Here is an 18,706-nt window from a genome sequence, read left to right as displayed (position 1 = left end):
TATGTGTAATATTAACATTTCTGTTATTAGGTTTCCATATTAAATAATTACTTCAAATAAATACTAAGTATATTGTAATGCAAAATTAATATTAACATTTTATTGGCTAAAAAGTATGATAATATCAATAACTATAACACACTTGCAATATACTTAGAGATTGGTAACTCTGTAGTGTAGTATGACTTTTGAGTAACATGGAGAAGTTGCCAACTTATTTCAATAGAAACAAAAATAATGCAATTTTTCATTTTTACTACTTAAAATAATGGAGAAATGACCGATGTTTATTTCCAAAGAATAAATTATAGTTTTTAGTAATAAATGCACTTTTTCAACAAACTTGTTAGTTTATCTTACGCTTTTATTCATATTCTTAAAATTAATTTTTAGCCAAATTTTGTAAGTATAATGTAAATATCAATATCAGCCACTCAGAATTGAATTGCGCGCAAATCAATTTTTTTTTATTATTATATATAATACGTTAACTAAAAGAAAAATATTAAATGGTTTTTAGCATAAATATAAATATATTTAGTTTATCTTCTTTCACAAGGAGTAGTACTGTTACAACACAAAACATAAAAAGAGTTATTTTTACAGAAACAGTAAAAACTATAAAGCCTACGTTATTTGGGAAAATAATAAACATTTAATCTAACCTAAAAAAAACGTTAAATCATAAGAACAATAAGAACCCAAATCCGGAAAATTATAATACTAAATCACAAGGAATTTCTAAACATAGAATACGATGGATAGTCCATCGTATCACAATGACCAATGGACTTTAAACAGCCTTAAATTAAACAAAAGAACTAATACATTAAAGCACAAAATAAAACATTATTTTACTTGTCATATATCCTCAAATCAAAAAAAGTGTAATGCATGCAACACATAGCAGAAACTAAACATATCAGATTTAGAAAATGCCATAGTAACTGATAAGGTAAAGCTTCCACATGTTAACATAAAATATTAACAGAACTACAATTACAATTACAAAAATACATCATAACATATATTATATAAATAAACTTCAAAGCGTTATTATAAACTATAACTATATAAAGTCAATTAACTATAGCAATTATTAATTTCATAAATATAACACCGTATATATTATTATAAAAAAAGTTAACTAGAAACTTATAACTTCACTGATTTTAATTAATAAATATATTATATACAACTCAATAATTTGAGTGGTTCAAAAGTTGAATATTTTAGTATATAATATTTGCACATTTTAAAAAAGAAATTAATTATAAACAATTTAAAACCAATAAAAAAGAAAAAAAATATGTTAATAAGAAGGCTTAAGAATAGACCTTTAGATCAATTTTAATTCAAAAGTATTTAATGATTGATTTATTTAGAACTCAACAAATGACATTATTAACAAAAATTTAAAAATCGTTATTGTTGTACATAAAAGTAATTAGTTGGTCAGAGATTGGAAATGATTTTATTATAAATGAATTTACATAAAATATTTTTTGTTTCAATGCAATAGTTTAAAAAAATCAAGAACTGACTAAACTGTTTTTTTTTACAATTGAAGCTCAACTACGTTCGTAAGAAAACGTCTTAATAACAAACCACGTAAATATATTTGACTTATTTTTAAATTGAGAACAATTAATTATGTTACGATTATAGCCAGGATGTACATTCTTAAATTCGATTTTGTTTTTCTTAAAACTAAAAAAAAATATAACTTCATATCTAAAAAACAATATATAAATTTCATGTTTCAAGAAATTTACATGCTTTATAAACGATGGATGTTTTACACTATTCAATAGGATAGTATCAGTATATGTTTCTTGGATAGTGAGAGCATTCTAACAGAATGTTATAAAATAACTACGTAAATTAATTTGATAAAATTTACTTGACAACTTCGTTGTTATTGCAAATTGTGGTCTTGATTTTGGACATTATGTTCGCACACGCATGGCTGATTTCTATTCTCTTGGACCCACTAAAAATACTATACTGAACTTATATGTATTTAATAACCAGTGATTAATAAAATATTCAATATGTCAATATTTTTTGGATGACATTATATAAAGATACTTTAGTACTATAATGCATAAATTCTTTTCTATAAAACACATAAATTTTTACAGAATTAATAACCAAATTATAGTTGGTAATATTGTTTTTTTATTAATTTTTTCAATATATTTTCATTTGCATTCATCTGTAGCCGAAAGTAACTTTTTTTAAATAACTAAAAATTAAAAAATTTTTAAAACAAAATTATTATTAATTTAGTTAATGTATGCATTTTGCAAATTTTATATTCGAAATTAAAAGTCTGGAATAAGATCAATAGATACATTAAATAATCAATATTCATTTAAATACAGTATGAAACATTATGTAATAATATCGATGATGCTTATCAAGCACCAGCAATTTTTAGCAAAATTAATTTATTTATATTTTAATACTATTGTCTTTTACTAAAAGTACATTGCAAATGGTAAGCCAGAGCTTTATAACTCAAACATATGTATATATACATAAACATGTATGTAATAGCAAATGGTAAATCTAATTTAAAAGGATACGTCATGTTTCTTCAAGTGTCTATTAAGAGAGAATTTCAAGAAAAACTTTTCTCCGCATATTTGACAACTAAATGTGCTGTCATTTTTATGATCTAAGTTATGACTGTACAATTCTTCAACAGTCTCAAACGTATTAGCACAAAGTGCACAAACAAACTGATGAGCTACTGATCCGATATTATCACCTTCACTAGCGTAAGTAGTATCCGATGAGTTGTCGTCGCCGTCAGTTAATTGAGTACAATAAGAAACTTTTGAAGCTTCGTCATTACTGAAAAATAATGCATTATGTTCCGATGTTGTTAGAACTGTGTCCTCTATTAATACGTTGCTGACACTTGTTTCCATATCGGTGAATTGTGTGATATTTATTTGCGGTCCGATTTGTTCTTCAGAGACACTTGGAACATCTATTGTATAATTTTTTAAATTTTGTAAATCTGATTGAATAGAATGCAAATTGATGTCTTTATAACTGTTATTGGATTCTGAAGCATGAATTTTCCAAATATGTAGATCTCGCTCACTTTCCGTTGCAAATGCTTTATTTTAATTTAAAAAAATTTTTATTAATACAAATCGTATCTGTATATTTAATAAAATTTACTTACCCATATTACACTTTATGCACTTTATAGATTCCATACTGTGCATTTCTTTCATATGCGCATTCAATTTTTTGGGGAAAACAGCTGAAAGTAAAAAATTATAAAATAAATTTTTTGCAAATATCTGGAAATTTATGTTTATTAAAAATGTTAAATTTATTACTATAACTTACATTTTCCACAGAGTTTGCATGATACTTTTGAATGTATAGCGCGAGTGTGTTCATTTAATGCAGCTTTTGAGGTACAGAAAAAACCACATTGGGCGCATTTTATATGTTTTCCGATTTTATGCCATTTTAAATGATATTGATATCTCTTTAATGTACAATTAATAAGTTTCTTACCACATAAATGACAGTCATAGTTTTTCGTTTCGTGAATGTGTTCCATGTGATGTTTATGTTCAGTTTGATTTTCTGATTTATGTAGGCAAATTGCGCATTGTACTTTATTATCTATAAGAGCTGTATTTAAAACACTATTCATTTCATTTTCGAAAACATTTTCTTTTGGTTCGCCTTTAATGTTCATTAAGACTAGGTCATTTTTAATATTAACAACTCCATGTGTTAAATCGTCAATTATTTTAAGAGAATCAATATTTTGTATAAATGATTGTGTTTCCAAAGAGGAATTAGGAGTAATGAGTACATCAGAGCAATTTGGTTCGATTTTAATTGGTTGCATTTCATTTGGCACATTTGCTGCTTCAATTACTTCTTCTTTTATAGGCATATGTGGTATATGAAAGGGTGTCCCATCATATTCATTATCGCTTAAATCATCGACATAAATGAAATGCTTGCTAGATAAATCATCATCTGGATCTATTATTTCAGTTTTAATTTGAATAGGATTTTGTTGACGCAAGTTAAAAAATTCTCGGAACTGTCCCTGTACGTTTAAGCAACTTCGTCGGAACTGAAGCACTTTTTGAAACTGATGTATACAACAGTTGCATATATATTGTGGATATCCATCATTTTCATTTATCTGAATTTTATAATAAAATATTATTCTAAGGTTATCTTGAATTATGTTTCAAATATTACCTCTAATTTCCATGTAGAAAATTCGTGTCGAATTTGACACATTTCAGGATCAGCGACAGGAGTTGAAAAAATTGGTTTCAAGAAATTTGAAGAAGTTATGTAGAAAATACCACATGTGCGGCATGCCTCTATTGATTCTAAAATATCACTTTCTGTTGTCATATCGTCAAAAATCCTACTTCTATGAAATATTCATGAAAAAACTAAAACCAAATGCATAAACTTATTTGTTCTAAGTTCTAACAGACGCTCTTAAAATGCTACCACTGAATGAAAAATGAACTGCACCCTTCACAATCATATATATCATTCACAATAATACACGTATAAATCGAACATTTAAATTGCTACATCTAGCATTTCTATACACAAGAGGCGGTTTTTAATAAAACCTTATTCATAGCACATTTACACTGTCGCGTTTAGGCGGTTTTGCACATACAAATATTTTTTAATGAATATGATTTTATTATTAATAAATTAGCTCATTTAAGGAGAAAAATTTCGAATGTAACCCTTAAAAATAAATTTCTCACACTGGTAATGACTAAAATTTGAAGTATATGGACTTATTTACACTATCATGAACTTGACGACAACATGAACTGACAGTTCAGTTTACATTATTATGAACTGTCATGAAGCGTGAAATTTGTTTTGTATTCTCCAAGCGAACATTTTCAACCGCGGAAGAGTCTTCCGAGAATCTTAAATTAAAACTAATTAAATTGCTGAGCAATTTAATCGCGGAAGAGCGTGTCTTACAGTCGCAGACGATGCTTTCGTTATGAGAATTTGTCCGCTCATCCTCGACTCGTTTAGGGCCATGTTATACAGAGTGTCTTGGACACGGCAAATTACGTTCTTTCGGACTATGCCGAAAATGCGTGTTATGCAGAGTGTCACATTGCAAATTTCGTATTTTTACAATGTTTTGATACTTTTTGGTTGTGTCTAAATTTAAAAGGAAATTTAGATACGCTTACTTTCAATTTGCCATCAAAAATAACTTTAAAACTGGAAAGTTTTTAAGTTTATAAAAAAAGGATATGCTTACGATTTATGCTTACTGCCATTTTTTCTCCAAAACGTATTAGAATTGTAGTAATTTGTTCCTAAAAGGCGCAAATTTTGAAATTTATTACTAAACAATACTGTTTTGCCTTAGTACCGGGGCACAAATACGGCATATTGTATTTTCTCTCATTCTAAAATTTAAAATATGCATTAAAAACAACAATAATTGTACTCATGCCGTGCCCGAGACACTTTGCATAACATGGTCCTTAAAAGCGTAACAAATTAGTCTTCTATATATATCGCTTATGCGTTGCTTAGAAGCGTAACAAATGATTCTTCCATATGCATCGCGGAGAAGCGTAAAAACTTATTCTTTCGTATGCACCGTAGAGAAGCGTAAAAATTTACTTTTTTGTATGTATCAAGGAGTAGTGTTACTCCGCTACTCGGAAGAGATAAAAAATAAACAGCGAAAATAAAATTTAAAAGAGGTTTCTTATTGGTTTATTTGTAAAATTATTTACAAAAAAAAATTAATAATATAATGACATAAAATACTAAAAAATAAGTATTAAAAATAGTTTATATTTCTTATTGCCAACTTAATGCTAATATTAATTAAAATTTTACATATTTAAAGTTATTAACTTTGAATAATAAGATATCAAATTACAGTAAAACCTCGCTTTGCGTCGTAACTACTTTCCAAAATATCGCGACTCATATTGAAACAACGCAAAGTGAATTGCTATTTTCTATTGAAAATCATAAAAACATCGAAGACACGTTATCGTATTTTTCATTCAGTCCTTAAATGTTAAAAAAAGAAGAATATTTAAATAACATAACAAAAGTAAAACTTTATTAATTCATTTAAAAACATAAAAAAGACTATAAATTCAACCAAAAATTAAAAATAGATACAAAAAATAAATCAATTATAAAATTATTTGCACTTCTTTCACTATAAGGATCGTTTTTTGAAAAAATTTCCATTTCTTCGTCAATTAGATTCATTGCTTTAGAAATTTGCTGTGAAGTTAAATTTTGACGCTTACTTATATCTAGCGAGCTGTCTTCTTCGTTAGCGATTTCCAAATCCAGTTGCATCAATTCCTCATTAGACATTTCTTGGTTAGGAGCTAGCAATTCATTTATGTCAACTTCATCCATCCCTTCAAAATTGGACTCTCTTGCTAAGTTAGCAAGAATTCTCTGAATAATAATAAAAAAAGAAATACATTTCGCATTCGCAAAACAACGCAATTCGAAAAAACAACGACTCACAGCGAAAATAAGTCTTAATTCAGTAACGACGCAACTTCGAAAAAACCCACAGTGAAGCGACGCAAAGTGAGATCTCACTTACTTATTAATTAAAATTTTTCTATTAAAATTATTTTATTAAAATTTATTTATTAAAATTTATTTATTTAAATTTCACACACAACTGTAACTCTTCAATTGCACTTTAATATTAACAAAAGCGAAACAAAAGCGACATATGTAAATATTATGTTACAGAAAAAACAAAAAGAGCAAATTAACAATTTTGAGACAATAATCGCGACTAAATTCGTTTCAAAATAAAAATCACGAAACCCACATACACCAAAACATAACATTGTATTTGTATGTGTGTCAAACTGAAAAAACAGCAGCAAATTCCATTGCTTGAAATTCATGAACTCTAGCGTAACAGTCTCTTCCTCCTCTCATTTATAGGAAACCGTTCATGTTCATGTTACGTTTATGATAGCGTAAATCGGCCCTATATGTGTCATATTTTTTATACGTAAAATGAAAACAAACAACAACACCTTAAAATAAATTTACTATAAGGGAAACTACCAAAATCTGAAGTATGTATTATATGTGGTATATGCAAAATGTAAATAAACAAAAGTTGAGATGTAAACAAACGCATTGAGAAAATAGGTAGGCACTGAGGAAGTATGCATTTAATAAAATCTTTGTTTTTATTTATTCAACATGTAATTGATATAGATGAAATGCATATAAATTATTTTATATATCAATAATATATTTAATTTTTTTGTGTGACATATTATTAAATTCACTCATTAACATAAATTAGAAAATGTCTAAATGAAACAGTGTGATTGTACTATTAGAGTCATGTAACAATATATGTAGAAATTTACGCAATTACTTTTTATTATTAATAAAAGACAAAAAATACAAATATACTCATTCAATTAAAATAGTTAGAACCAAATTTATTTGTAACCAGTTTCTTTTTCTGTTCAATAAAAATCCAATATGTAAAATTTGTGAAATATATTAACTTGATATATTATAAACTATAATATGAATCTTTTATAATATAATGAATCTCTTTACAGAAGATTTACAATAATTTAATTAAACATTAAAACATTAGTTACATACGAAAAGTAATTCCATTTCAGTATAATAATAATATCTTGATAAAATGAGAATATATGTATTTAAAAAATATTTAATCAATGTAATTGTAATTATATATTTTATATTCTGCTTAAATATGTTGAAGCGTCTTTTCTAAGTAGTCTTAAGTGTACAGGAATTTGACGAGTAATGCATTTGCTTAGAATACCATATTGGAATGCTCTTCAAGTTTCGTTTTCTATTTGTTCTTAATTCTGTTAAGCTCGTCTTTGATAACAGGGTTATGTAGGTCCACATTCATTTTTTTATTTTTCAAGCGCGTATTACACATGAGATTTGTTTATCAAACTTTTTTGTCGTCCCTTGCTATTACACATCAAAACAGTCAATATTATTTTAAACATCCCCAGTAAAAATTACAAACGTTTTTCGCTCATTAGCATTAAAGCAATCGCCGAAGTGTCAACAGCAATTGCTATGCGTAATTTTATTAGTGAAAATAATTTTTTTTTATTTAATTTATAATTTTAATTTATATATTTATATTTATTTTTATATATTATATTTAATTTACTATTTTAAATATTCTTAATGATATATTTTAGTAATTAAGAAATTTTCCCTAGATAGACAATAAAATGCAAATGAGTTACCGATTAGGGTCGATTCTCGCTCAAAAAGAGAAATAACCAGTGCAATAAAATTGCTGAAAAACGGAACAGCTGCAGGTTTTGATAATATTCCGGCCGAAGCGCTGAAAATTGATTTACAACTAACAACGGATGTCTTACGCCCACTCTTCAAAACTATTTGGAAAACAGAAACTTATCCATTCGACTGGCTCCATGGCATTGTAATCAAACTACCCAAGAAAGGAGACCTAAGTGACTGTAAAAACTGGCGCGGCATTACGGTTTTAAATTCTGTGATGAGAATATTTAAGAAAGTTATACTGAAAAGATTGTTAAAAGTTGTTGAAGTACTAGAACAACCAAAGCAAGCGGGTTTTAGATGCGGAAAATCCTGTGTTGACCATATTAACAGTCTTAGAATAATCATAGAAAATCGATAGAGATGCGATCACGACTTTATCTGCTTTTCATCGATTTGGAGAAGGTATTTGACTCGTTAAATCGAAATTGCATATGGGTAGAATTGAAAAATATTGGTGTCCTGGCTAAAATAGTCTTCGTAATTGCAAAAAGCTAAGATAAATTTAAGTGCTCAGTTTTACATGACAACAAACTGTCTAAGTCCTTTTGTACAATTTGTGGTATACGTTAAGGATGCGTCCTTTCTCTACTGCGGTTATTAGTTGTGGTTGCGCAATGACGAAAAGAGCAAATAAAGGAAAGGTACGAAGTATTGTATGGAACGCACTGTCACCGAACACAAGGCTAGAGTGTTTGAACTATGCTGACGACAAATGGGAGTAATGACATCAGCTTAATGATATGCAACTGAAACTTAATGAGCTGTCTTAGTCCTGCAAAGTTGGACTAATAATCAATGCACAGAAAACAAATGAAATCAGAATAAACAATCGAATTGACGAACCTTTGAAATCGAAAACGGAGACTATTGAACGCCTAAATAAATTCCAGTATCTAGGAAGTGTTATAGTTTACCAATAGCTATAGTTTACGTACAAAGATAAAAATATTTAAACCATGCCGAAATTTGTCAACAGGCGTTGGTATACAACCCTCAAGGTAGCAGAGGAAGCAGTCGTCCGAATACAACATGGAGAAGGCCAACGTTTAATGAAATAAATACTGTATTGCAGCCTCTAGGAAGAAGAATAAGCAATACCGCTGATAAAAGGAATTAGCGTTGCGACGCAGAAGGTGGAAATGACTTATAGGCAGCCTATACCCAGTATAAGAGGCAGCTCGAAATCATTGACGTCGAGCAAGGCTTATTATTATTATTAGACAATACAAATAATATTTAAAATAAAAGATTCATTGTTATTTAATGTTTATGGGCAATTTTTAGCTTTAAGCCCTACAAATCAACAGGGCCGGATGGTATTCATCCTATTGAGCTTCAAAACTCTTTGGAACAAATACAACTAGCTCCTGACCATTTTTAAATACTGTCTCATTTTTAATTATGTTCTAACTCAATGGAGAAAGGTTAGAGTTGTTTTTATTCCTAAGGCGGGTAAAACCTCTTATAGTAACCCAAATGAACTCCGTCCAATTAGTTTTTCATCTTTCATTCTGAAAGCTCTAGAAAGATTTATAGACTTCGAAATAAGGCGCGTTATAGATCCCAATCTTTAGTCTCCAACACAACATGCCTACACTAAGGGTAAATCCACCGAAACAGCACTTCATGCCCTCACTCATACTATTGAAAAATCTCTCAAATTAAAGGAATTTTGTATAGTGGCTTTCGTAGATATTGAAGGAGCTTTTAACAATATTCTTCCCAGTGCAATAGCAAGCGCACTCTCGCGTCTGGGTGTTGAGGATGCGCTTATTAGATTTATCGGTCAGTTACTAACTGACAGAATTATTGAAGGACAAATGGGTAATGGGTGTACCAATAACACACAGACGGGTAAATAGAGGTACCCCCCAATGGGGCGTACTCGCTCCCCTCCTCTGGAATATAGCGGTGAATGAACTGCTACAAAAACTAAGGAGAGCGAGATGCGGGACAGTTGCATATGCGGACGACATTGCGTTAACAGTTGCTGGAAAATATGCTACTACTTTAAGGGATATTTTGCAGTATGGCCTGAATATCCTTAACAATTGGACACTGAATTGTGGTTCGGGGTTAACCTCAGAAAAACAGAAATCGTAGTATTTACCAGAAAACATAGGGTTCCAAATCTTTCTCTACTCTATATTAAAAGTACAGCGATACAATATATTGAGGAAGCAAAATTTTTAGGCATTGTTTTCGATAGGAAACTAAGCTGGAAAGAAAATATTTCAGAGCGAGCTAGGAAAGCAAACATTGCATTGCTCCTTTGTCAAAAAGCTATTGGTAAAAAGTAGGGATTGCAACCACGTATCGCTCAATGGCTATACACGGCTGTCATTAGACCAATACTTCTGTATGGCATAACCATATGGTGAACAGATCTTGATAAATCTTCGTACTGTACTGCACTTATGTTAACAGGGTTCAGCGCAGGGCTGAACTCTGTATTAGTGGTGCTCTGTGCACAACACCATCTATGGTATTAGATCTAATGCTCCACTTAATGCCACTTAACATCATCAGTAAGCAGTTGTCAGCATCATCTGCCCTAAGACTTAAGGCTACATCACAATAGAGAGATAGTTACTATGGGCACGGTTCCATTCTAAAACTTTTCAGTCCTACTCCAAATAACATTGACTACACCTCTCCGATTGTCGACTTTCATAGAAAATTTATTCATCCAGGAAGTTTGATTATAAGGAGGTCCATCCCTGGGTGAGGGTCTACAAATTTTTACCGATGGTTCAAAGATTGGGAGCGGTGTAGGCAGTGGAGTTTTCTCAGAGGGGTTGAATATATATATTATAGGCTTCCAGATCACTGTAGTGTTTTTCAGGCAGAAGTAATTGCCATTAAGGAAGCTTTAGCTTGTCTAGAAGTAGGTAATATACTTGAAAGGAATATATATATACTATCGGATAATCAAGCTTCTTTAAAGTCCTTGAGTTCAGTCCAATTCACATCTAGGACGGTCTTTGACGGCTACACATTTCTAAATGAGATGTCGACGCAGTTCAATATTTTTCTAATCTGGGTTCCCGGTCATAGGGATATTTTCGGCAATTGCAAAGCAGATGAGCTTGCCAGACGGGGTGCTTCAGGGAACAACTTGGAACACCTAAATAATCTGGGCATATCGTTGACATCATGCAAATTGATATTGAGTTCTTCCTGTGCCAAACTTTTTAACAAAAGATGGGAAGACTCTGCGATATGCAGGCATCTGTATGCAATGTGGCCACAGACCAACAATAGAAAATCGAAATCTCTCTTAGAGATGTCCCGTAGAGATATCAGTCTTGTAGTAGGTTTACCAACAGGTCATTGTGTTCTAGGTAATCCAGGTAATCATGGAGACTGTATCTAAATTTCAACCATTTTTGTCGCAGATGTGGTGACGATGACGAAAATGCCTCCCAACTGCTTTGTTTCCCTCCGGCACATGCGCGGCGTCGCCTTAAATTTTTGGGGGCTTTCTTTTTTAAGCATCTTGACGAACTTCGAGACCTCCCTCTATATAGCATCATAAGTTTTATTAAAGGTTCTAAATGGTTTTAGCCCATGGGTTCTCAATAATACGGTATCACCTAGGACCTATAGGCCTAAGTGGAACCCCTGGGATCGCCGTACAACCTAACCTAACCTATTTAATGTTTGGTAATTTACATATTTTTGTTAGTTCACGGTTATTTATATCACATATTTCAGTAATTAATAAATTTTCCCTAGATAGACAATTCAAATAATATCCAAAATAAAAGATATAATTTATTTAAAGTTGCAAGCATCGACTGCTAACTATATTACTTGCGCAATGAAACAATGTTTTCGCTTCCATTCGATTGTATATGAAAACACACGAGCAATTTTGAGGAAAGGTCAAAATTTTTTGATTTTCATCCAACTTTTTTATTAACACTTCAAATGTTGCTATTATACATCAAAAAAATTTGACAAACAAGTTAATTTCATGTATAATATGCGCTTTATTCACTATGTGGCACTGGTTATAAAAATTGGAATTTTGTATCGCATAAATATGTTGCGGAGCAGTTTAGAATAGGTCCAACCGGAACAGTTACTGATTTCGGTATTGATAATTGAAATTAATGGCAATTTTTTATTTTTTAATATCATTTATTTACAGACCCACTATATTTCGAATGTTACGTAACACATTTTTAAGTAAAGATTTTTTTATATAATTTATCAAACAATTTCTTAAGATTGGCGAAATATTCGGAAAAAATCATTAGCTATTTACATCTTACCTAGGGTAAATAGTTGATTTAAGGACTTGTATTTTGGTTCTAAATTAAAAAATGTTTGGTTAGGTCACAAAAATAAATTTTTTTAATTAGCACATGTGCTGCCATCGATACCGATAACGATGAGAAAGACGAATTCTACGAGTCACTTAAAAACTGTATAAACCAATACGTTAACAAATGTGATATCTTCATACTTCTAGGCGATTTAACGGAATACTCGGGGAAGACGATTCTGGTGTTGAGTGCAATATGGGTAAGCACGACATTGGTGTTCGCAATAATATGTTAATGGCACCCTGTTCCCCCATCGAGACTCACACAAATATATTTGGTTCTCTCCTGGTCATAGAACAAAAAGCCCAAATGACTATATCGTCATAACCAACAAAGGGCTCGTTATTAGACGTCCAAAGCTGATATAGGATCTGATCAATTTATGGTCGTCGCAAGTTTACTGCTAAAGGTTGTTGCAATCAATAATCTTGCGCGGTTACCTATCGCTAATTCTTATCCTTTCTCAATTAAAATTGGAGTTAGGCAACGTTTCGTGCTATCGCAGATGGAGATCTTGGTACAGAAATGTAAATCTCTGCCACGTCTTGTAGAGTTACTAATGAAATGTGTATTTTGTTTGTCAAGGAACGATTTATTGGTGATCGCAAATGGAAATTGTCACCACCTTGGAAAAGGTCACTAACGAAATGATCATTTCGTTAGCCGTGGACTTGGTATGGGTGATAATATCTGTATGTAATTATCATCTTACCACTGATTATTAACGAAATGTTGATTTCGTTAGCAATAAATGGGTAATAGACATGTGTATTTTTATTACTTAATAAAAAGACATGGGAATAGCAATGTAAATTTCAATTCTATTATAATAATAGAATAGAATATTATAATAAATATGTAATAGAAATATATATTTTTATAACAAAAAAAAATGGGAACCGAAATGTAAAATTCTATTCCTGATGCTTCAGCACGTATGTTTAGAGCGATCTGTATTCTAGCTCGTTACGTTGCTCACTATCTCGATTGGGATTTTGCTTCGCCTTTTACACCGGTCAACGGTGTAAAACTGCAACGGTATTTTTATTATTGTTCTGTTGTTATTTATTGTATTAAATTTGGTGGTGGTTTTTAATAATTGTTTTATTACTTTTGTTATTGTTTTATTATTATTATTGTTCTATGTTGTGGCATATAATTTTGTATGTAAAATTTTATGTCACACTTCCCCGGTTTTTCTACAGAGTTGACAAACCCTGATTACCACGCAGAATGATTCCTTGTTCGTATGCTGGAAGAATTCTGAATTCCAAGGCAACATTCTCTAGTTTAATTCGGAGCACTGTTTACTTTGTCATTCTGGTAAGTGCAACTAACTTTTCCTTGATGTGACTGTGGTAGCTCTTCTGGCGGAGTGATGCGTTTTCAAAACCTTTTCTGTAAGAGTTTATAGTGGTTGATGCGATGATTGGCTAGTACTCGGTGTTTCGTCAACCACCTTAACTTATCTTGTAGTTGTTTCCATAATTATATAGTTTTCTTGTCCTTGTTGCGGTGAAATATCGTGTTCCTGCGAGCGTAGTATTATCGAAGTCTCTGCTGGTGTTTGTTCTTGAGGTACTGAAAGTGTTGAGATGGCCACTAATTTAGTCGAGACTATAATCGGTTGTTCTACGCGAACCTGTGGATCTCGTGGTTGTTCTACGTATTGTACTTGCAGTTGTAAATTTTCTTGATCTTGCGTATCGTAAATCCGATTTTCATTAACAACTTGTAGACGTTCTTTGCGTTACAGATCTTACTGGGATTGTACTTTATGTGTTTCGGCAGGAATTTTGTATGTAAAATTTTAGGTTATGTTTTATGCTCTGATCTTCAGGACAAACTCGAAAAAATTAACATCTCCTCGTGCAAAGCTGGATTAGAAATAAATACATCAAAAACGAAAATTATGTGCAGGGAACACGGCGCCACTATAGATCCTGAATTTGGAACAATGGTTTATGAGAACGTACCAAGCAACCACAAGTATCGTATTTGATAAAACACTACAAATGGAACTGGATCGGATATACACTTAGACGACCAAATAAAAACAGACAGGCTCTCCGCTGGATTTCACAAGGTTCTTGATGTCCCGGTACGACATATAGGACATGCAGGCGTACTATTGAAGAAGAAATGCGTAAGGATAATTATACCTCGAAGGACGTCACTGTTAATACTTGTAACAAAGTTAAATTTAAGTTAATTGTTAAGGGTCTATGCTCCACTTAGGAGTCAAAAATTTAAGAAGTAGTAGTAAGTGTCCGCTTAAACCAAAGCACTTGCTTATAAACTATAGTTTTATTTGGAAACACAAGTTCAACGAATTGAAAGTTAACTTTTGAGTTTGCCTATTTTTATTTCAAAGCTAATCTTCTTTGTAGAGATATCTGTTATGCATATTTTTACTTACTATAAGTAAATTGCACCCTTTTTTGGCACCCATCTTGCCGAAATTTTTTAATACCCATATATTCGTGTAAAATATTTGATACATATGATATTGATGATATCATATGGTACGAGGGTCACTATTTATATTTTGAGCCTAATAATGAAAAATACTAACTTGTCGTTGAAAATTGCTTTATTGTTTCTCGAAGTGTTCTCCTTTACAATTAATACACTTCTGCATGCGTTCGAACCATTTGCCAAAGCATTGTTCAGTCTTTTTCAGACACCTCCAAAACATGCTTTTTAAATGCAACAACGGCTCCTTCCCCCGATAAAATCATCCACCAAATTTATTCCTAACGTTCGGGAACAAGAAGAAATCATAACAACTATCTGTGAATAGACTAAGTTCTAATCATCGCACGAAAATTTTCTCACGTTAATTCAATTTTTTCGCGAACACTCAATTTACAAATCACTGCAAATACGAGTTATACGAATAACGCTCCTTTGACATAAAATTTATCGTAGGTTATGTGTAATAATGTCAAACTTACGTGTGGAAACGTCAGATGACACCATAAAACAATCAGTGCTGCAAAGACTCAAAATATAAAAAGTGACCCTCGATGTCATTTTTGCTTTCTCACGCAATTTAATTTTTGGATCGTCCAACACAATATCGTTGATTTTTTCAATGTTTTCGAGATATTTCTTCCTTGATTGTCGGAACAGATAGTTGTTTGTGCAGTTATTCATTCGTTATATACCATGCATTTATGATTATTCGTAGTGTTTTAGATTGAAAACACTGGATAACTGCCAGGTTTAAGTCTGCTGCAGTTCCCCATAATTAGACTCCATAACTCCATATAGGTTTTAGTACAGTTTTGTATACCTTGTGATCAAAAAAGAACTTATTCGTTCTTTTTCTGAATTCCCGCGCTTATCCAAACGGCAATTTTTTTTATTTTCACGCTGGCAACACTATTATACACATTATGTCAATGTTTAACGCATACCGTACGATTAGTTTTTGTTTGGCGTCTGTACAAAGAAGTTGAAAAATTTTCTTGTGACGATTTTTAGCTGAATTTAATTCAAAAAAAGCGTCGTTGTGATGTGGACAAAGAGACGATTTCCAACGCAGATAGTGACCCCACATTCATCGAATGCATCATAACTGATGATGAGACATGGGTCTATGAATTTGACATGCCCACCACCGATTTCGAAGGTGAGCCGAAGCCGAAAAGAGAATGCCAAAATCGGTCCAAAATCAAGTTTATGCTGACTGTTTTCTTCGATATTCGTGCTGTGGTGTGGTATGAATTCCTTCCGGACGGTCAAAAAGTCAATAAGGACTATTATTTGGCTGTTATGCGTCGTTTGCGTGAGGCCATACGCAAAAAGAGGCCAGATTTATGGAAGGAAAACTCATGAATTTTACACCACGATAACGCACCGGCCTACACATCGTTGGTTGTGTCGCAGTTTTTGTCCAAAAACTCCACCAATATCATCAACCAAGCACCGTACTTTTCAGATATGGCCCCTTGTGACTTTTTCCTCTTCCCCCGACTCAAATTGCCATTGCGAGGAACGCGTTTTCAGACCATAGAGGCCATTAAAGAGAATTTGCTGCGTGAACTAAAGGCCATACCTTTGGCGGCCTATAAAACTTGTATGGTAAATTGGCTCAAACGTTGGCATGCATGTATTGCCGCAGGAAGAGAGTACTTTGAAGGCCATAATAAAGAAAATTTATTAAAAATTTTGCGTGTTTTTTTAACTTCTCGTTCTTTTTGATCTAATGCTATAAGCAGTTTATTGTCGAGTAATAGTTTGGAATTTCGGCTGAGGAACCAAAATAAGTTTCGTAATTCGAGACCCAAGGTTTTACGCTTTTTGAATATGTGTGGTTTCCAGATGTATGCCCCAGTATTGTGTTTCTACAAATTGTGGTAATTGAGTATTGTTTATTAAAACAGGCGGACACGTAGAACGTTTTTAGTAAATGTTACTGGACAGCTTTTTTTCATTTGGTTTAATACGTCAATTTTTCATCCAGTGAGCAATATTGTTAAGGCAGGTTTGTAGTTTGGTACAAGCACGGATTAGGTCACTGTCAACTGATTAAATAGCTGGGTCGTCTGCAAATGTGCCCATTACACTCCCATTGGTATGGGTTAGAGTCGCAGTATATAGAAGATAAAGCATTGGTTCCATTATGCTATCTTGAAGTACTTCTGCTACTATATCAGAAAGTACTGTAGTTTCATTACCATACTTAATGAAAAAGTGCCTTGCCGAAAGGTATGATTAATAAATATGACAAGTCTATGAATTTGTTCTATTGTACTATATTTTTGGCAAAAACCAAATTGATGGTCAGGAATGAGGCTGTTTTGTTGAATCATCGGTGTAAGGTGCTTTAAAAACAAGATTTCAATGACTTTCGACAGGATCGGACTTATTAAGTAGACTTATTGGGCAATATGACTTGATGTCTTCTGAATTTTTCCCTAGTTTCAAATCGTATCCTGGAGCTTTTTTTACTTGTAACTTCGCTACTAGATCCCTAATTTCATTAATAGAATATCTTTCAATTGGAAGTATGGCTAATTGGTATGGCTCGTATAGAAAATTTATTCTTTATTTCGTAAAATCTGGCATATTTTGGTTATCATTTGAATTAAGGTCCTGGTCCAAATGTAGCGCGAATGTTTCTGCTTTTTTGATATGGCTTCTTGCTCATGAGTTGTCGATTTTGCGTATTAGTGGTTGATAAGCAATCGGTCTGTTATTCTTTTTTATGACTTTCTAGAGGAAGTTTTTTTATCACATGAAGCACTTAAGTTTTGGAGGTATAGGGACGTGCAACTATTGTTGTACTTTATAAGAAGGACTTTAACGAGTTTACATAAATTATTTAAGCGAGGTTTATTCTCTGGGAATCTTATATTTTGCCAATGTTTTCGCTTTTCTTTGATTAGGTATCTAATGTTAAAACGATATTCTTGCTTAACACTTTTAGAAAAGTGTAAAGTTGATTCCCAGGCTGACATTTGGATACATGAGTGGATACATGAATACTCTACTGCTTCAGGTACAGATTCAGTTTTCAACTGGATTTCAGTATTAAGACCAATCGTAATTAGTTGACGGTAACTGTTCCAGTCAGTATTTTTGTTGTGAAGAACATTTTTCCATAATTTCACAACAGTCATTGAGAGTGATTATTATTGGCGGTAAAAAACTTTGGAGGACTTTTTAATAAAACTAAAGCTCTATCTACAAAATTATAATGACACTGCTTAAGTATAAGATAACCAACGGATAAACGTAATATGGGTGGATTTTGAACTGACAACGGAAGGCGAGTTAAACCAATAAAATTGAGATTCTTTAAGAAATAGGTATGTCAGATCAGGAGATTTAAGCCTGGAAAATTGAAAATAAATTATTGGTACAGTTATAAAAAAAGTTTGAAAAATTAGGATGGCGAGATTAATAAAAATAGTATAAAATAGTAAAGAGTAGTAAGTAGTATCGTATAAAAGTATATAAAAACCAACTTTATGATGATAATC

At 31.8% G+C, this 18,706-nt stretch overlaps 1 protein-coding gene across 1 annotated transcript; it reads right to left on the bottom strand.

Moving 5' to 3' along the window:
* Nucleotides 1–2,172: 2,172 nt before the first annotated feature.
* Nucleotides 2,173–5,180, bottom strand: LOC119683638 (zinc finger protein 26). The gene is made up of 4 exons (XM_038097426.1): nt 4,255–5,180; nt 3,373–4,195; nt 3,203–3,283; nt 2,173–3,133 (listed from the first exon to the last, which is right to left on the bottom strand). The coding sequence occupies exons 1-4, from the start codon at nt 4,414–4,416 to the stop codon at nt 2,580–2,582; spliced, it is 1,620 nt and encodes a 539-aa protein (XP_037953354.1). The 5' UTR covers nt 4,417–5,180; the 3' UTR covers nt 2,173–2,579.
* Nucleotides 5,181–18,706: the final 13,526 nt, after the last annotated feature.

The sequence above is a fragment of the Teleopsis dalmanni genome, chromosome 2 (assembly GCF_002237135.1).
Source record: "Teleopsis dalmanni isolate 2A chromosome 2, ASM223713v2, whole genome shotgun sequence".
Classification (NCBI taxonomy): Eukaryota; Metazoa; Arthropoda; class Insecta; order Diptera; family Diopsidae; genus Teleopsis; species Teleopsis dalmanni.
Note: the sequence above shows the minus strand (reverse complement) of the source record. Positions and strands in the feature narration are given on the sequence as shown.